The 21043-nt window shown below is 40.6% G+C and overlaps 1 protein-coding gene across 1 annotated transcript; it reads right to left on the reverse strand.

The window, feature by feature from the left end:
- Positions 1-1245: 1245 nt before the first annotated feature.
- On the reverse strand, positions 1246-20131 carry LOC103144668 (Na(+)/H(+) exchange regulatory cofactor NHE-RF1-like). The gene is made up of 6 exons (XM_007561765.2): positions 19406-20131; positions 8052-8222; positions 4088-4241; positions 3952-3995; positions 2089-2193; positions 1246-2006 (listed from the first exon to the last, which is right to left on the reverse strand). Exons 1-6 carry the CDS (start codon positions 19853-19855, stop codon positions 1845-1847), a joined length of 1086 nt encoding a protein of 361 aa, XP_007561827.1. The 5' UTR covers positions 19856-20131; the 3' UTR covers positions 1246-1844.
- Between the last annotated feature and the right edge of the window lie 912 nt (positions 20132-21043).

Genomic DNA, 21043 nt, shown 5'->3' on the forward strand with positions numbered 1-21043 from the left:
AAAATGTCAGAGAGAGCAGAATAACTCTTCTCATGCAAAATTATTAGCTTGTTTTATTGTGACTGAGACTAACAGGGATGTAATTCAGATTACAGCACCATAATTCTTCACCGTGGGAAAGGTACCTGTTGCTACTACCATTAAAATCAACAATCTCCATTCAAGACACACCATCCAAAAATTAGTCGCTACCCTTTCTGACAACTCGTCCACTTTGCTGTTAATATTCATTGGGACTGGTTTTATCAACCATTTCAGGTTGAGCTTTCCTGAGTGTTTGCAGAGCAGAAAGGCAGATTAAAGAGTATTTATTTTCATTTTGTACCATATTTTTTTTTAGTTTGTTTTCAGCAAAGTTTTGTGGTTCTATATAGTTAAATTTTTTCATAAGTCTGAAAAACAATTAAAACATGTTACAGGTTAATAGCGTTATTTCACAATTACTTCAATGTGTCAATATGTAAATCCTGTGACATGCTGGATATTGATTTGTCTCCCGTTTCTCCATCTTCTGACAAAAGATTCTCAGTTTTGATTTTGCTCCATTATTATGGCAAATATCCCGATCATCACCAAATATACCTGGATTCATAGAAGACATTGTGTCAGGAGGACGCTTTGTTCATGGCAGTGTTCTTTATGCAGCTTCTGGGCCAAAAGATGAAAGATGACTGTGCATTTTCTAAAAAACAAAAAAACCTCAGAAGCTGCAAAGTTTGCACACCAGTAATGGTTTAGTCTGTAATTTGAAAACCCCAAATTTGCAATTCATGTTAAAAATTTGGAGGGTTTTCTTTAAAGCCTAAATGTTTGGCAGTAAAATACAATAATTGTTATATTTATAACAAATATATATAACAAGAATTTGTTATATATAAGAACTTCTCCCAGTTGTGGAGATTTCATTATTCTAATCCAGAGATTGACAATCAGGAATATATTTTTTTGCACTGTTTGATTTCTTTGTTTAGTTGTCTTTATTTATGTTTCCTGCTGAATTCTGTATCATCCTGGAAAGAAATGAGACCAATAGTAGAATCCTGTTGTAGTCCACCTACAAACAGTGTGTCTCTTTATAAAAAAAAGTTAATAAAAAATATTTTGATATTTTTTTTGTAAGTGTTTAATCTCTGGTTTTCTAAAACCAATTAGATTTTACAGTCATCCTGGAAATTTCTGCTGTGAAACACAAGGAACCCACTGACTCTGGGATCACTAATGGACATCACAACACAGACTCAACTGTTTGATCCAAATGCTATATTTTGTTTATCATTACATTTTACAGCACAGAACATACATTGTTTTGTTTTTTAATCGGACCAGCAGGTGCAGCTTTAAAAATGGAACCGATTTCATCAGAATCAACAGAATAAGCAGGAACATCTCAGACTTTTACCTCAACAGTTCGGCCAAAACATCCTTTTAATCCCATCATTCATGTATGTACACAGACAACAAAAACAATCAAGACATCAGAACATTAAAACATGAAGGTCCCAGCAGTTACTGGCTGGAAGGAAATGTATGTTGATTCACCCACTTAAGATTTTGAATTGTATTTCCCTCGCTCTCGTCATGAGAAACCGAAAGCGACTACTTCTACTCTTCATAAAATATATACATTCATTTCTGCGTGAGATGTTGGCTCTTCGCCCGTCATTAAAACACCGAAAGAAAGAAACAAAAGTGGCAAATCTCTAAATTAAAACAATAAAATCATGACATAATACTGTTAAAACGTGGGTTTAAGATGGGTTGCGACCGTCAGATGCGCGCAGAACGAGAGGCTGATTGTCTCTAGATTCTCCACCGGAGGGCAGCAGAGAGCCCTCCCGTGGAGTTTATAAGTTGCTGAACAGTTCGTTCCTCTTGCTCCAGTCCATTGGCGGGGCTTTCTTCGCGGCTCGCTTCTGATGGGCTCGTTCTTTGGCCTGGGCCAGGGACAAGCTCAGGCCTATGGCGTCACCTGACGGGGACGGCTCGGGCTCCGGGGTCCTCTCGCTCTGCGCACAGGAATTTAAACTGAGCGCTCGCTCTGGTGCGGAGCTGCGGTAATATACTTCGCAGGTTTCCGGCGAATCCTACCTGTGGCGGGGATGGGCTGCGATCTGCTGCTGGCTGGGAGGCGTTGGACGAAGCACTGGAAGCCTGGGAGCTCACAGACAGTTTGGACTTCAACTGGGAGGAAACCTGTCAAACGCAAGATTACATTTGAATCGGCGAAATCTAAAGAAGCCTCAACGGCATGCAGGAGCTAAGCGGCTAGGCTAGTTCATATTTGAAAGTTTTCATGCTTAAAACTTTCGCTGGAAATTAATTGGAACCGATTGTCCTCGTAAGTGTAAAGAGATGAAAGTTGCTGTAAAGCTGTAGGTAAATAAACTGAATTAAATAGTCTGGCTGTTCAGGAATCATAATTTCCCCACGTGCGTTTGTGATGAGCACCACCTGTTGATCGCTGTTGTCCAGCAGGGGGCAGTAAAGATCTACAAAACCTCTAAACCCCCCAGCTTTAATCACCTTCTCATGACTAACTAATTAAAGCACATATGCTGCTCCTGTGCTGCCCTGCAGAACCTGAACCAGAACTTCCAAGTTGGACGCAGCTGCTCTCCTATAAATAACCTGGAGCTCCTGTTGGTGGTCAAACACCGCTGTTTGCTGCACAACACAGCGGCAACGCCAAAAGTATCCGTGCACACAGAGCTCAGCTCCAGGCCTCTGCAGATGTAAGCATATGCGAGTCGTATGGTGAAAAAAACTTGTGTTTGGCAGGAGAGGTCAAAGGTAACTGCATGGCTGCGTTATGTAACGGGGCTGCTGCTGAATGAGGGATTGTTTTGCTGCATGTGAGAGAGTTGTGAGCGGCCTCTGCTAGTTGCCCCCATTAGCATAATCCTCAAGTTAAAGCCGGCACAATCCCATGATCCTCCAGGACACGGAGAGAGCTGAGGTGGGGTGAGGGGGGCATAGAGTGGTGAGCTGCTGTTGCCATGGTGAGAGGTCATCTACGGTGTCAGCAGAGAAGCCAATCAGCTGCTCCTGTGTCGATTGTGTGAGTGGGGACGTGAGAAACTTCCACACTGCCTCCATCCTCTAACACACGCCGACCCTTCACACTGATGGGAACGCTGGCCAGGACATCTAATCTGCTCCCAGGATCATCACCGGGGGTCAGGTGGCTCTTCCTAGCCCACTATCTGTAGGAATGTCCACAAAGCCGTCTGGGAGAAAGTATTTACCCCCTTAAAGACCTTTGGTTGTGTGTGCGTGTTTTTTTTCTGTTTTTTTTTCTTTCTTTTTTTTAAAATCGGGTATCAAACTCGTTTTAATTTCTGGCCACATCAAGATTATGAACGTGCTCAAAGGAACGTATTAGGGCAGAACGATTAATTGGACTAATTGTGATTAATATAGTAATCGATTAATCGTTGACTGGGGGAAACAATGCAATCTGCTGAAATAACAAAGTCAGAGCAGTAACTCTGCCAAAACTGCACAAAAAATATATACATGTTGAATTTTGTACTAATCTAGTAAAAAAAAATCTGCAGAAGGTGCCAATTTTTTAATCCGATTAATCGATTAATCATCAGATCGAATTGATTGCTGAAATAATTTAGTTGCAGCCCTAAAACGTAGGAATAAAAGTAACTAATAACAGAAATATTATAACTTTCTCTGGATTCTATGAGTGCTTCTAAAAATTAAATATTTAATACTGAAGTAATTTGGCTCTGTACACATAAAAATTGGGGTTGGGGAGGCGTAAGCTTGACACATGTGATTTAAATGTTTCAGATAATCAAAGCAATTTTAGATCACACAAGGATCGCCTGAACAAATATCTTTTGCAAGATTACCCCTGAATGGTTCAAGGAAAAGTCAGACTGAGAAAAAAACTTAAGAAACAAACACTTTTGTTTCCCCACTCTGTGTTTCCTTTACCTCCTCATCTGATCCTCTCTCTGACACCGGCTCAGGAAGCGGTCCTGTGGAGACAGAGGTCATAAAATTTTCCGTTAGTCACCTCTAGCTCCATGCTCGCCCTCAGGACACCGCACAGGGCGTGGGCTGGTCTTACCGGTGACGTGCTCCTCGCCGGGCTGGACGTTGCATTTCTTGAAGAACTCCTCGGCCTCGGCGTCCACCACCAGCAGGGTGGTCTCATCTCCGTTGGCTTTGATGGCTGCCACCACATCCGTGTGCGGCAAGCCGATCACAGACACGCCGTTGACCTGATGTGGGGGAGAAGAAACACACGGGACCGTTAGCTAAAATTAGCGGCAAAGTCGCTAAAGATTTTTGGTCAACCGTTCTAGCTGTATCGCTGGATCTCAAGTCCTGGACCAAATCCTGACCCGAGAGAGTGTTAGTGGATCTGGGGAAATTTCTGACCATGGATCAGAAACTTTAATGTCCTGATCTCCAAATCAGGACAATTAAATGGAGGTGAGCCAGGTCTTCACAAGCAACAAAGAAAAGAAATCTTCACACGTGGATCACGATGCTCGAGTTTAGGAACATCTTCCCCTCTTTCACAGTAGGTCAGATATAAAAGAAAGAAAGCTACAACAGATTAACTTTTTGCTGATTTCAAGCTGAAAGTGGTGTTATATTTCCATTTAAAAAACATGAAGCATGTTGGGTGTACAGTTAAAAGTATAGTGTAAGGCCTTCTGTACCTTGAATCCATTGGAAAGTGTAACAGGACATCAAGATTTCGTTTAGATTTTTAATTTTCATTTCTCCCCTCATTCACTTTGTCTTCCATCTTATGGCAACCTTCCAATTGCGTCTCAGTGTGTGAAGATGCTGCCCAGGACACGACACACACACACTTTCCCTGTTTACATTCCTACACTTGTACTTAAACTCCCAAACGCAGATGCTGTAATATCTACCTGATGCCAAAAATACAACACTTCTAGTTTATCTACTTTGCCGTCGGTCGCTTTTGCTGATCGAAGCCCGTTTTCGACTGAGCGACATGCCTGAACGTGTCGCGCTGGCGTGCACAGGCGACACAGACGGACAAAAAAGCTGCAGCAAAACCGCTGCAACAGGGAAGTTAAAAAGTTTCTCAGGATTTAAGGTTTTACTGCTGGTTTCTAGAGTCAATGAAGGTAGAATGGGAGGCAAATCATTCAGTTATCAGGCTCACAGTTTTTCTCTAGCAGGCAGACAGTCTCTTTAATTTTCAAGACTGAATTTTAATAGAAAAAGATACAAATTAGTTAGAATGGCTCTCTGTAGTACTGACCGCTTTCCTCACCCTGTCACTTTCTCCTACTACTCGCCATTTATGCATCACCTAGTTGCTACAGAACAATTAGGCGTTCAGCTCTTTTCTGGACGAACTCACTGACGGCAAGATTGCTGTAATTGACTGGATGTGATCTGACTTTCACTACTGACTCAGCAATAATCCGTTAGTTGCGTTTCAAAGTCGAAACTTGATGTAATTATCTGGAATTGCTTAGATACCATTTTACAAGCTCGCATGTCTGAGAATATTTATCGTATAAATGTAATCAACTGGATACTTCTGGGGAATTTCAGCTAAGCTTAGCTTGGAGCCTCAACTAACACGAGTGCAAAAACAAAAAAAAGAGATTTCGATATCAGTTCTTAAACTGGTAGTGGAGATGCAAAATTTATAGCGTAACCCAACGTTTGTTAACAATAGTGAAAGTAATTTTAAAAAAGAGTGTTGAATGGAAAGGATGTGTCCCTGAAACCGACAGATCATGGTGACAAGAGACCCAGTATCTGCAAAGGCCTTGATACTGGGTTGTGTTTGGCATTTGGTCAATGTTTAACATGTTGGGAAATGCGCAACAGGGGCAGTAAATAAATATAACATCCAAATGAAGAGATAAATGGTGTAACAAAGTCATAAAAAGACACGGCAATAAAATACAGAAGGTTTGTTGCACAAAATCGCATCGCGGTTGGTCTCTGCTTGGACATCAAGAGCAGAGCTTGCTCAACCGTCAACAGTGACTGGTTTGAAGACATCGGCACCACGGGTATCTGCAGTACAGCTGAAGACAGCATTTGGGGGAGAAAGCAGGAACATCATGCAACGTGTGCTCCACTACACATTTAACCGCTTGGCTCAATAAACGCCTGCACTTTGTACCAGATAAAGTCCACGCTGTATCCCGTCTGAACGCTAACATAACAGCGAGATTACTCTGTAACCAATATCCAAAACATTAGTTAGAGGAGTTTGTTTTACTAATCCATGTAAAGAACTCTAGTGTGTTAAAGGGTGATTCACAAAGCAAGTAAACGTGTCAAGAAAAGAGTTCTCAACAACCTAAACCAAAAGTTTTAGTGAGTTGCATTCACTAAAACTTTAACTAGTAGAATTTGGAAATTGTTGAACCATTTGGAGTTGGATATTTTTAAATGAATCCATTGGCTAACAAAGATTTTGAATGAATGCAGATGAGTTATCTGGGTTTAGTTAAAACCCAGATACTTTTAGTCTTGCAAAAAGTACTGGGCCACCTCTTCAGATCACCAAACTCAGATTTCCCAACCACTCACATGGCCACAGTTGTATGAAGTTAAGCACCAAGGCATGCAAAATGCTCCAACAATCATTGGTGAAAACAAGAATGGGTGACCCTATGGACTTTAATGAATTAACAGCTGGGTAGGCTGTTAAGATGTCAACTGTGCGATAAGTCCAGTTGAGAAATTTTCTCTTCAGTTGTTAGATGGGTCATAAAGTGGAAGTGATTGGGAAAGACAGGAACTGAGCTGTAAGGTGGAAAGCCGTATAGAAATCACAGGGTGGGGTCAGCAGATGTTTAGCTGCGCAGTGAACAGTCAATATCTACAGACTTCCAAACCTAAAGATTATCTTAAGAGCAGTGAGCAGAAATATTCATGAGATGGATTCCCATCACCAACCAGATTATCACCATGTAGAGAACAAAGCATCAAATACAATGGTATAAAGTGTGCTGCCACTAGATTCTAGAGAGGTAAAGTGATGAGTCGTGTGTGTCAGGTAACCAGTCGAACGCTGCTTGCCTGATTAAACAGTTTTACATGTTAAGTTGTATGTAGGTGGGATTATGGTGAGGGTCTGTTTTTCAGAAGTTGGATCCAATCTTCTGCTACCATTGAAAAGAACGTTTAATGCTTCAGCATACCAAGAGATTTATTTTTAAATTGCCATCCTCCCAACTCAGTGGGAGGATGGCTCTCAATTTAGAGATGGCTCCTTCTTGTCTGTAAGTCCAAAGACGTGAATGAGCAAGTTTGGGTGTGGTACAACTTGACTGGCCTCCATGGTCTTGACCTCAACCCAAAAGAACACCTTTGACATGAACCTGATCAGCAACTGTTCGCCTCAACCTTGTAGAAGGTCTTTCCAGAAGAGCTGAAGCTGTAAAAGTTGGGAAAAAAAGGCGAACCAACATCGCAAATAAACTATTTACTAAGAATGGGATATGACTCAAGTTCATAATGTGTGTGAGAGACGGATGAGCCAATACTTTCACCAAGGACTGACGCAAGAGGAAGGGCAACGCTGATGGAGAGTGCTGGGCGGTGGTGCTGTGATTATGGAGAGTGGTGCAAAAAAACACACTCCCATAGCTAAGATGAATCAAGTACCCAGAGAGATAAGGGCGAGAGGAATTCTGGTGGGAGTGAGGTCGGAGGTGGGAATATGTGCAGGACATCTTTCAGTCTCACCAGCTCCCACACGGACTGTGAACATCAGCAGGTGGTACAGAACATTCTGCTGGCAATAAACTCCCAGCCTGTACACAATAATCAGCACATTCCTCACTATTAGCACATGAATCTTGGATGCAGGGTCGTGAGGTTAAAATCCATCTCTGGCTGATTATGTGAAAGCGGTCCGTAATGTAGTCCAGAGATACGCAGTAAGTGTTTCACACACGCTCCATCTGCTTAAAGTGGGATTTCCCATTTCTCCACTGATGTAATAATAGGATTACAGCTGACACACATGCAGCACAAACACGGTAAAACCCCCGAATGACGAGCGCGAGGCGGACCTGGATGATCTTGTCCTGCGGTCGGAGGCCGGCTCTCTGTGCTGGGGAGTCATCGTCCACGGCTCGGATGAACTGGCCTGGCTTGTTCTTCTCACTGTGCAGGTTGAAGCCGTAGCCGCCGGAGCCCTTCTTCATGTGGCAGAGGCGAGGCCGTGGCCCGTCCCTCTCAACCTGCAAACATACACACATCAGAGGTCAGCACCGCAAAACGGTTTCTTTAAACATCAAGGCTTTTTTCACAAACTGTTTTCTGACGGTTGCCAGCAGAAGACCTTGTTTCCTTCTGAAAAATCAAAAGGCAGTGTCACCATTTTCCTGGAAAGATTCATCCTGACATTGGGGTGGAGCAGCACGCAAACTCAAACCTGTTCCATACATAATTACATATCTCACAATTGTGTTCTTCCTATCCAATCTGATTCAGTTTTCACAGTCTGGTGCATGAATAACTTAGCTAAAGGCAATTATAAATCTCATCCAGGAGGTAATGTTTTTTTTGTTACTTTTTGTAGATTGCCAAAGCAAAACATTTTATACGCCATCTACAGCACTCCACACCAAAAAATAATTGGCCCCAAGGGTGAGTGACCACCAACCTAACTAATCATTTTCTTCCAATCGGGACCTTTAGCCTGAAACAGCAATGTCTGTGAACCTAAAATTCAAATTTTGACACTTTGTTGATTGAATCCGTCTTGTGGTCAAACAGCCACTTTTAAGTCTCTGTTAATGAGTAAATCTATTACAAAACGTTCACTTGAACAGGAGCAGCCTTATAAACACTAAGTCTAGTTCAAAATAGATTGAACAAGCCCAACAAGAACAACAAGCCGGTGCAACTCCAGCTACTAATTAAGTACCTGGCATGATTTATTATTAACTTCTATTTACACTAATTGTTTTATGATCACCATATGTACTGGGAACACTTGACCATAATGATTGGAAAAAGAAAAAGGGTCCACACCTTCTTCTTGTACTTGATAAACCTGTCACTATCGATGCAACCATCGGCTATCTGCACCCATCTGTAAATGATTCCCTCTCAACTGACCATTTAAGATCAACCACTGCAACCTCAGCATAGCCTCAGGTTAAATTCCCCCTCCGGGTGGCTCATAACAAGGATTATGTATTGATCCACAGGTTTATGCAAGAGAAACGTTGGCTGATGATTGCTGGAACATGTGGACTGAGTCACTGGGTGATCTCGGGAGAACCTGAGGGTGTGGCGACAGCTGAGACTTTGGTTAAAATTACGCTTTTATGACAAGGTTGACAAAGTTCTTTGCAGAGATAAGAATTGCGTGACGAGGTAATTATTACCGTGCATGCCAAGATTATTTCATCCCACACGTATGTTCCTCCGAACATGGGTTAATCAGGCATAATGTGATCACAGACACGTGAAGTGAACGACGCCATCTTGGTGTCACTTGTTAGTGGTTGGGTGGAAGTAGACATTTTGACATCAAAGGTTATCTGTTGTAAGCAAGAAAAAAATGGCAATTTGTTCTACATACCAAAATGAAAATTACTAGATTATTATTATTATTATTTTAAAAACAAATTCATACTAGAAGTTTATTCTTGGTGCTTGTAAGAAAAAAAACAAGCAGAAAATGCATATTTAAGCAGAGGATATCGTTGAGGTTGCACGGTGGCTCCTGTGGTTAGCAACTGTTGCCTCACAGGTTAGATGTCTGCTGGGTCAAATCTCAGCTGGGATTTTTCTGAGTGGAGTTTGCATGTTGTTGCATGCATGGGTTATTCTTTGAGTACTCCCATTTTCTTTACAGTCAAAAAACATGCATTCTAGGCTAACCTGTAGATCTCAGCTGTGTTGCAGAACATCTAATAATTTAAAAATAAAAGTAAAAAATGTACAGTGACTGGCTAATGAGTAACTACTGCTAACGATGCTGAAGCTGCTACCCGCTTTATAGTTCGCAAGTCATAAACTAAAACTAGAAAACTAAACTGAAGACCTATTTGCAGTCAGAATTGTGTTTAATGATTTCTATTGCAACATTTAAAATATTCAAGACCGAAACCTAAATTTATGGACCAGTCCAATCTAGACTTGAATATTCTAGTGTAATTAAAGGTTTTGGTCTTGTCTCTTTCTTAATAACCCAATGTCGTGCATCGACTCATTTATCTTTATAGAAGCACTGACTGTGTGAATGATTGTCAGTCTATCTTGACTGCATGATGGAATGAAGGAGAGAATCAAATGTAAGATTTTTCTATTAGCCATTCCTTTGCTAAACAATAAGCCAATTACAAAAACTGAAATCGTTCCGCCCACAGTCACTGCGCATGAAGTGGTGCTCGCATAGAGTGTTGACAACTTTTTAAATCCACTTAAATCTTCAGTCCCCCAGCTGGTAATGAGATTTCTTCTCTGTATAAGTAAGCCTTGCAGACATCAGGGCTCAGACAGATCAGCAATAAACACTTTCTAGTTGCTGATGAGTATGTCATCCAAGTTCAGCTGGCAGATGATCATCCACTTACTTCTCACCAGGGGAGCTGTGGCTCAGGAGGAGACCAGGACTATCTGGCAACATCTCCACCAATACATTTCCATATGCAAAAGAAACATCATGGAGGACAGAGGATGTGTTTTATAGCATCTCCAACTCCTTCTTTATGCCACAGGCACCATTTATAGGTATACTCTCCTCAAAGTGTTGTATGATCAAGATAAAGCCTGTTATTTTGAGTGAAATTTAACTTCAAGATCCATAAGACAGTCTCCCCTGCGAACATACACCATGTTCTGATCATCTGGTTTTCAACAACTCCTTCGAACAGGTTACTAAATGTGCCAATCTGACTGCACTTCAACACGGCTCACTGCAGTACTTCCTGCGTGCTATATTAGAAGTCTTCATGACCAAGTTACTTGGTGAAAAGAGTAACTTTGTGAAAGCTGACAGCAGAATCCTTTTTTTTTTAGCAATTCAACTGAAGAATAAACATGCAGTGAATACGCTCTTTTATTATAATCGCAAGGTTCTTGGAGCTACATGGTGCTGCAATTTGAGATCTGGTCATACAAATGGTGAACAGGAAAACCACAATATCAGCAGAGCCGCCTACACGTAGCAATGTTGTGAAGGTTTGTACTGAAATACAGCACCACTCAGGGTTAAAGTCCAAGACTGTTTGTTGCTAAAGCAACTAAGGCTCCATTTTCAACATCGAATCGGTTAGTCAATAGACATTGGAATAATTTGCTTCATAGGGTTTCAGTGGAATTATTCTGTCAATTTTACGGCAATCTCATGATATTAAATTTGGTCAACTTTCCATTTAAGCACTTAAAATGTACTATTATCAAAGATGAACAGCAATAAGTAATCCAATTGATTTCAGTTAGATACTGTCAGACCAAAATCTTTACAGCAGGGGCGTCTAAGTCCTGTCCTCAACAACTACCATCCTGCGACTTATGACTGCAGATGAGGGAATTTAGCCTTCTGGTTCAGGTGTGCTGGAGTAGGGATGCATGTAAAAGTTGCAGGATGGTAGATCTCCAGGACTGAACTTGGGTATCCAATGATACCCAATGAATTAAGTCAAATAAAAACACATTTTTAAATTTCTGTATTTGAGATAACAGCCTTCTGCAACAAAACCTGGAACATATTTCTATAATTTTTCCTCAAAAGTGAGAACTATTACAATCCACAGAACAAAGACAACATCTTCATTGATGTTTTCAATAAACATCGAGCCTCGTTAAGGCAGGATCCTTCTCGCTTCGGTGTCGTAGTAAAAGAAGCAGCCAACGACCGCTGTAAACGTTCTCCGTGTTTGCACGGTATCAAAGGTTAATGGTTTTACAGCTCGTTATGGTTAAACATCACATCTTGTGTTTCTAACTTGCCTTTCATAATAAGGTCCAACTTCCATAGCTGATCTTTTTTTAATTTATTAATAAATAAATAAAATAAGAGGATTGTCTGAAATAGTTCTGCTCATCCTCTCTCACAGGTTGGAAGACACTTCCCAAAAGCCATCTTGCACCAATGTCTTGAAATAATTAGCTTAAGCTAAGTCCCGGTAGCATTATAGTTCACAGTATGCCACCACAGCAAGAACTCTATAAATATGACTCAGTCGCCCAATGAATTAAGCAGAACAGCCACATAGCCACTGAATGCCATGTTCAGATTGTGGCTTTAGTCGTCAGTTGTCTAAAAATAATGGGTCAGATTTATTTTTTCCATCTTTCACTACATAATTGTTACTTAGGAATTACTTTTCCTCTCCTTTTAATGTTGGCATGAACTTCTAAATCTGGTTTTAAAAATATCCGTCTTACTGTCACAACTCAAAAGACCTGGAATGTTAAGAGGTTACATTGGCTGACTGTAATAAGTAATACAGACTGTGGCACAGCTGACTAACCACTACACATGATTCTCTTTGAGAAAACCTAACATAGTCTTTACCTTAAGTTTTCATATCTGTGGCATTTTTTTGTGCAATGGTTATTATAACAAGAACAGAAACAGTCACATGCTAAAATGCTAATGCCTTTGCTGGAGGTAACAAAACAAATGTGAAAAGACTGAATAAACCAAGGAGCTTCAGCATAAATCAACAAGCTGAATGAACAGGAAGTGGTTTCGTCACCAGTTCCACCCCATCACTCTGTTGACAGAGGAAACTGCTGGTTATGAGTGTGTAAGTGTGCAAGTGTGCTCTGTCAGGTTAGGCCATTAGTGCCTCTTAATCTTTTGATCTTTTCAGCACCAAACTAAGGTGCTGCGTTAATCTAGCCACCGCTGCAGTTTTTATTGTTTATAATAGGTGCCAGATGGAGCAGAAAGTTTCTTACAGATGAGAAACCAATTAATTGATGCCAGAACAATGTTTCGTACAACATTAATATAATAAAAAATGGTTATATGACTCCAATAAATAATATCTACCAGCAGGTGGTGGATTAACTTTATTCTGGATTTATTACGGGTCACCATCTGTTATAATTTAGTCAACTAGTCCAAAAGGGGATCAGCAGTTAATGTGACTGAGGATGAGTATAAGTAAGTTAGTTTATCTTGTTAAAACTTAATATCATTATGTGAACATCAGGCTTTTTTAAGAGAATTTATCTCCATTATTTAAGAAAACCTAATGATTATACTAAATAAAGAAAAAACAACAACTAAAAAACAACTTCCTCCAAAGAGAAAAACTTTTTCTTAAAAAAAAAGTGTTTCCTGTACATATAAGAAAGAGTTTGGTTGCATAATCACTTATATGTCTATATACTTAATAAATAAGGACCTGATGTCCCATTTTGTAACAGAGGTGGCTCCTTTTGTCACATTATGGAGGTAGAAAGGACCAAAACTGCAAAGGTATGAAAGTGATCAAAAACTGTTTTTTCTGCCTCAACCGTGGTAAGTTGACTGTCAGCTCAAAATGTCATTACTTCCTGGGGTAAGACATGCATATAGGCAGATATGAGTGGAAAGATCTTTTTTGCTGCACCTCTTGTTATTTCAAGGCAATAATTTTGTTTTTTTATGAATTGGCGAACTCAAAATGCCTGCTGTACAATGGGCAAACAGCCGATACTTGTAACCTTACCCTTTATCATAAGAATGTTTTATTGACTTGTCGGCAAAAGACACTAGAACATTCCTGACTCTGTGACAGATAGTGTGGAAAGCCCAAACTGACAAAGGAGCTCACTTCATTGTCAAATTCTTTCCTACACACTTTTTGTGAACAAAAGGGTGCATCAATCACTTTAGTCACGCTGAATTTTCAGCCTAGATCCAAAAGCACACTTCAGAGACACGTTCCTAAATACAGCGACAAATAAAGTTATGATCCTTTTTGCCATGCTAAATTTCCTGATTGCATCCTGATGGATTTACAGCTCACGTTCAGTTAGAGCTATAAGAGTTACAGTGTTTAAAACGAGATAGATCGACACGGACTAAGATCGTAAACTCTACTCGGATGGTCAAGAGGATGTCTTTCATCTCTTCGCCGGCTATATGAACCGAGTCACTGAGAGAGCACAGCAGAGTGACGCCAACAGAACCTTTATAGTGTTTATTTTGGACAGCAGCCCACATAAAGACTCATCAGATGGAAAACTGCTCCCTTATGCAACATCATCGAGATTAGCATCGGTTGCTACACGTGTTTAAAACCCGTATGTGCAAGAAAAACAGCAACTCCGACTTAGTGGGGGCATTAAGATTTTTCATATCTGTTAAGACTGGTTCACATTTGGCAAGACAGACAATCATCCTGTGACGATGAAGATAAGAGAGATTATGAAGTGCTAAAAAAATATGGAATGTTCAGATATGCCTCAAGGCCTTTGCTGAGTGTGGGGATCAAAGTTGTTTTTTAATCACATGCAGTTGGATTTGATCTTTGAGTCTTTGCCAGTGGAAATTCAAAGATCTCAAAAAGGAGGAAAAATTAGAACTTATACACACCAACTTAGCAGCAAGTCTCCTTCTGTTATGCTATTGAAAAATGCTGATGGTTCCAAGTTAACAGGAACTTCACTCCAAAAGCTGTCCTCCAAGAACGGGCAGCTACTTCTGCTTTGGGTTTCGCAGCAGTGACCTCTGTGGCCCAATCCAACACCTACTGTCCCTCAGTGTAGCAAGTGATAAACTGTACATGCACAATTATTCACACCATAGTTAGAAATGTGTAGAAGGCTTCTTAATTAATGTAGTTCTGTTTTTTTTATTTTGCAGAAGCTTGAGGACTACATTTTTCAAAATTAGTCATCTTCAGGGAGCTCAGTGTGTTGCGATGCAGATTACCCATAACTGTTCCATTAATAAATAAAACTAAATTCATTTCTATACATCTGTACTTTTTTAGGTTGAATTTTTGGGACTACGTACAACTAATACTCAATGATTTTAATATGATATCACAATGGAGTTTTTACATGGTAATGTTTCCAAAAGCGTTTCTTGATGGTTTCCTCCCAAAAAAACTGCATTTATGAAAGTGCGCTGCACACAAATAGCACTGGAAAAAGTGTTGTACATATGCCAGACCTGTAGGAGGCAGTGCAACTTTGTGAACATTCAGATCAAGAGTTGTTTCCGTAACCATTTGCGTGTACAGAGTAAAGCGTATCTATGCGTCTTTGCTGACAACATATGTTTTCCACAATGAGCAGATTTATTTTAAACGACAGACCAAAATGTAACAAAAGTTTCCTGTCCTGATGTTGTCATGTATGTACAGAGACTTGGCTTGGAATGTCGGACAAGCGCCAGTCAATTCTCTTGGCTCAACACACCAGGAGATAAAAAATATATCTCCAATGCAGCAAAGGGTGACATGTAGCGATGTGACAGCCTCTTTGGGAACCACTCATGTTGCCTTACATCAACCGGTTGTTGGGAATGAATCCTGAAAAAAGCCTTCTTTGTTCTACCATCACAGACATAAATGTGGCATTAGTTAAACTTTAACAGGACTTTTAGATGTTTGAAATAGCTGGTCAATTTTCAATAAAAGCCTGAAAGACTCTACCAGTAAATTGAAAATCTGTCCTCGTCTGACCTTTCACCATCAAAACATATGGCTAAATCAACACCAAAATAGTTCCCTATACACAAAATCCACCTTGGTTCATAACTACCTCAGTCCCAACACATAAATCCTTTACTAAACCTGCGGAGTGTGAGTAGAACGGAAGAGCAAATAGGAAAAGGCCACAGGATTGTGGATGATCAAGAGAGATTATGCAAGTCTATTTACCAGCACTGACATTACCTCTAAGGCATTTTGCGCTGCCATGTGAAAGAAAGAGAGATACGCTTGTATTGATGTGAAACTATGAAGACAGCGGCAGAGAATCTGACAGGACAGGCCAAACATGCCGAATCCACTCAACACTGCACAGAATGTTAAAACATGTATGCCTCAGACAGATCAGCCAGGGAATTTCCCTTAGGGCAAAAGGGCTAAGAATCTGCACTTGCCAAAACACCGTTCTGTTGTTGTGTAAAGCGCCTTAGCCGTCAAGCTAAGTGTATGCAGTTGAATTCTGCTGCAACGGCAGGAAAGAAATAAATGGTTTAATTTTAACCAAGCTGATCAGAGCCAACAGAAAGGAAGCATGCACAAACTTTGATGGCTGGAGGCAATAAAGATTTGCATTCTTTATCAGCCGCGTTCTACGACAATCTGCCGAAAGTTTAATCTAGATGGCATAAAATCAACATCAGATGCTGGGAATGTGCTGGCATTTCTTCTACATTCTGCAATATCCGCAGAGGTCGTGATAAGATACAAGGAGAAGGAGAGAGCTCAACGAGTGGTGTCATGACCACAGCAATAACGACACTGACGTTTCACATCTGCAAATCAAGACCAGACTCCTTTCTACAAAACGACTCCCAGTTCACTCCAGTCTCACTCCCAGTGTGTGTTGGGGCGGCGTGGATGTATTTCAGGGTCATCATGGCCTCCTCTCAGAGGCGTGAGAGTGCTCTCTCTTTTCCTTTCTGGCCCACAAGCCTTTCTCCACAGGCAAACACTGTGGACAAAGCCTCTTTCTGCCACTTGGGATCTCTATGGTGACCCACAGCCAGCTCTCAGTGTGGCGGTGGAGTCAGTCTTTGGAGCCCAGGATGGGCAGCAAAACGCACTGAAACGTCCCGGTACGGCTAAGTTTCTGAGATAAAAACAAAACAAAACAAAAAAAAGATCAGTCTTGGGGTCTTTTAATTTTTGAAGAAAGGAAAAGCTTAGCTGCTTTCCTTCTGCTACTTGTAACTTTATCATCAAGTTAAAGGGACTATTGTTTAACTACGAGCAGGGATAGTTTCACGTCATTATCGGTCAGCCCACTCAAGTTTGGTCAGAGTGGTGGGGGGATGGGGGGGCTGCCACTGGGATCAGTGGCCAGTATCACACCACTACTCAGAAACTCTGGCTGTGCCAAGTTCCCCAACAGCCAGGAATTTTGCTGAATGTCTACATCGTTGCCCTGAGCCAACTTAGTCTTCACACTTCAACCAGAAAAACAAAGTGAAGAATCAAAACAAACTTCAAAAGAAAAGGACAGAACCCATCTTGTTGTTTGGCAACCAACGTTATGCTTTTAATTGGTAGGGCTATTAATGCTAGTACAACACCTATAAAAAATATGTCCCATGTTTGTGTTTTGCCATTATAGTTTAGGCTTCAAGGTTTTAAAGTGGAAAATCTACGGTTAGATGACCTACAATTTCCACCAGAATACAGTCCCATCTCTCCACTTTAGTACAGCAGACTAATAAAAATCAATGAATTAGCAAAAGAACGACAGACCTATAAGAAGAGAGATGGCTTCAATGAATATGCTTTTTGAAACAAGAACGTAGAACTAATGAAGTTCTAAATCCTACAGTTTCTGCTATTATTAGCTGCTGTTAATATGTACAGCAAAAAAATAATATTCATATCAGTAGAATATGATTGCAATAGCTGCTTTTCAAATCATTTTACAATGTAAAAAAAATTATTATTGTACTGCTGTTGTTATCATAGCATGACACCAACAGCAATAACATGTTTGCACTTCTGCCAGTTTCTATAAAATGAAGTCACTTCTGTTAGTGAAGTTGTTACTAAATTCATTGTGCAGGCATAAAATCCTAACACAACACATTGGTTTTCTGAACCTGATACTTGGTTAAGTTAGTGTTTAGATCATTAGTAAGATTTCAATTGTACATTTTGTGCGTTTGAAAAAAAAAAATCTAAATCAATCGTACATATTTCTGTCTGCTTCATATGCAGTTCTACATTTTACGTATTTTACTGGCTCGCTCAATACAAAACTCTCATTTGGCCATCAGCTCTAATTAAATGAGCGGCAGGCTAAAAATAACCATTATCCTATTGTTTCATGAATAAAAACAACTTGCAATTTGGAGAGCTGCGTAGGGCCAAAACGCCTCCACAATGAGACTATTCTGCAGACCTGTTGCATAACCTTTAAAACCAGGGGCCCAGACTTTGCACTGACTGAAGAAGTTCCACAGCCAACAAAACCGTGGAAGGTTGTTAACCCTCTCAAAGATTAACCAAAATAAAATAATTCGATATCCAACTATAGAAACCTTCAGAAGCAAATTTATATGAAGACACAAGAGTTCAAGGAAGGCTCTATTTACAAAAGGAGGAAGAACGTCAAAAAGGCATTCGCCTTTTTGACGTTCTTCCTCATATAACCTCAAGGAACTAGCTACAAAAAGAAAAAGCTAGACATAAAGAAACTGCACTCGGGTTGCCCCAATGACCTCAACTCAGTTCTATAAAAAAATCATTCAGATGACAAAGGAAAGCAGATGCTGAAGACGCCTGTCAGTCTTGGGGTGTGACAAATGATCTCGTCAGACAGGCCAAACCTGATAAAGAATTCTAGACAGGAGGCAAGGGGCAATAACAGAGATTTGGGAAACAAAGACTCTGTTGAACAGAAGCACAAGCAGAAAGAAGCCGAGGATGTTTCCCCCAGGGGCGTTACATCTCTGTAAGTCCTTTCCAGCTCCGGATGTGACTGCCTAGCTCAGTATCTGTTTCAGTAAAACCTTTAGGTGACAATCACAAGGCTGGGTGACAGGTTGCTTTAAATATGAGCATCTTTGTCCCTGCATACAGTCATGGGAAAAAACAGTTTTCAATGATGGCAAAAACTGGAAAAATTACTTAATGCTTTAACAACACTTTCTTCTTGTACTTTTCTTGGGTGTGTTTTAAATCATTTTCCCCTGGATGGTCAAATTTTTGGAAAGGATTAGATGTCAGATGGACATTGGATTATGGCCAAATGTCTAAACTTTGCGTTCCGAAAACGCTCCAAAACCCCTGTACTTCATTCAGATAAAACTTTACAAACCTTAAGTCACATTTCTTACATGATTACCGATATGTGTTCTCTTGATCTGGGCTTCAACTAGTTTGGAATTCAATCCATAAACTTTCCCAGTTTGATCAGAAACAACTATTCCTGATGTTCCTCCACCCTTTGAGCTTACTTCAGACCAGCCAGTGGTCGAAACTCCCATGTTTCATGGAAGTGACCATGCTTGCTGATGAACAATTACTAAAGAATTTGTTCAGCACCCTTAAAATCAAGCAGCAAGGGTGTATTCAGTTTTACCCATCACTGATTTGTCATAGTAATGTTAGCTACAAATAGACCTTACTCAGCGAATATTTTGCTAAAGAGTTATGTCCTAGCTTGAAAGTGAGATGACATAATATTGCCGTAAGCTAAAAATGCAAGTGTGCTCAGTAATATAATATAATATAATATAACATATTTCTATACTCTTAAGCTGTACCTTCGTGCTGGAGCTCACACTCCCCGAGCTCACCGAGGACGTGTCCCCATTCTCGCGCGGGACAGGGGTGCCGTTGCTTCTCTTGTCCTCGTGCTCCGAGTCGCTGTCCCCGCCGGGCAGGGGAATGCCCTCCGTCACGTATTCTTTCCGGCACCGCAGGTCGTGTTTGCTCAGCAGCTCCGCCGTTTCGGGGTCCACTACGATAAGCTCCAGAGCCCCCGTGGTTGCCCGTATCCTCGCCACCACCTGTTGATGGCTCTCGCCCTCCACATTCTCCCCGTTCACGAACATCAGCCGGTCTCTCGCGAGCAGCCCGGACGCGGAGGCAGGGGAGTCGGGCTCCACGAGCCGAATGAACTGCCCGGTTCTGCCCTTCTCTGCGTGCAGGTGGAACCCATACCCAGTGGGCGATTTCTCCAGCACACAAAGCCTGGGTCTAAGATGAGACATTTTGTTTGCTAAATTTGACAACTTTTCTTTTGTTTCTCTTCTTCACCCGCAAGTAAAACAAGTTGGGAGCTTTCACGCAACGACCATATGGAAAGAAGTGACACCTGTTGCCCGCAGACTTTACTCGAGATAAACTTCCGCAGAAAAGCGTGAGGGGAACTTTTCCGCCGCTAAAAAAGTTGTGCCTTCTCCTTTATAGACTTCCTGAGATCCACCCCTCTGCTTTGTGTTGCAATGTGTTGATCACCTCCAATCCGTTGACTCTGTTGGCTCCGTCGTGGAAGTGTCTCTATCAAGCTAAACAATTTAGAGGAGGCCGTGCAGGGACATTTTCAAAATAAGAGCTAACAAGCTAACAAAAAAAAACAAAACAAAAAAAAAAAAAAAAAACAAATGGTCCTTGTCTTATATTGCTAATATTCTCCTACAGTATATGGCAGATTTAGATTTTAAATGATGTGCATTCAAACAGTGGATATATAGCTTATAGGAAATGCACTGTTAAATGAGTTATTGAAAAAAATAACCTATGTTCTTATTTACATTTTTGACTCTCTCAATAATTAATTTTCTAGCCTTACATCCAGGCTGTTCTACAATTACAGAGCAGCCTTTTGCATGTTTTTACTGATATTTTGATGATTTATTTTCATTTTTCAACTCCAGTTCTTTGACGCTGGAAAGCCTCCCTGCCGTCGCCATGATCTTTAGCTACCTCCACAGATTCTCTACAAGATTCAAGAGCAAACTCTTTCTGGTCTGTCCAAAACACTAATATTACATCCATTCAGAAGAAACGTTAAATATTTTTAAATTAGCATAAGTCGGTATAATTTTGGGCTTAATTCTATATGCCCATATTGTTAATGTCAAATTAATAAGCTAATTTGCTTGCTTAACAAAGCAACACTGCATTTTGTTAAAGTTACCGACTAATATATTTTGAATGGAGTATCATATTATTTCCACAAGTAATACTTAATCTCCTCCCATTTAGTATTCACAGATTCATCCAATCACAGAGTTTTCTATGTTTTCTGTGGATCCAATTTATTTGTGGAAATATGGTCTATTTACAAGAGGTTTTTCATTGAGGATATCCAAAGTATTTGAAAGAAAATGCCGTTTGGAAAGTTGAAAACCCAAGTCACAATCCTACTTGACTCGCTGCGCATTTGGACTACAACA

The sequence above is a fragment of the Poecilia formosa genome, unplaced genomic scaffold (genome assembly GCF_000485575.1).
Source record: "Poecilia formosa unplaced genomic scaffold, Poecilia_formosa-5.1.2 Scaffold4, whole genome shotgun sequence".
Lineage (NCBI taxonomy): Eukaryota > Metazoa > Chordata > Actinopteri > Cyprinodontiformes > Poeciliidae > Poecilia > Poecilia formosa.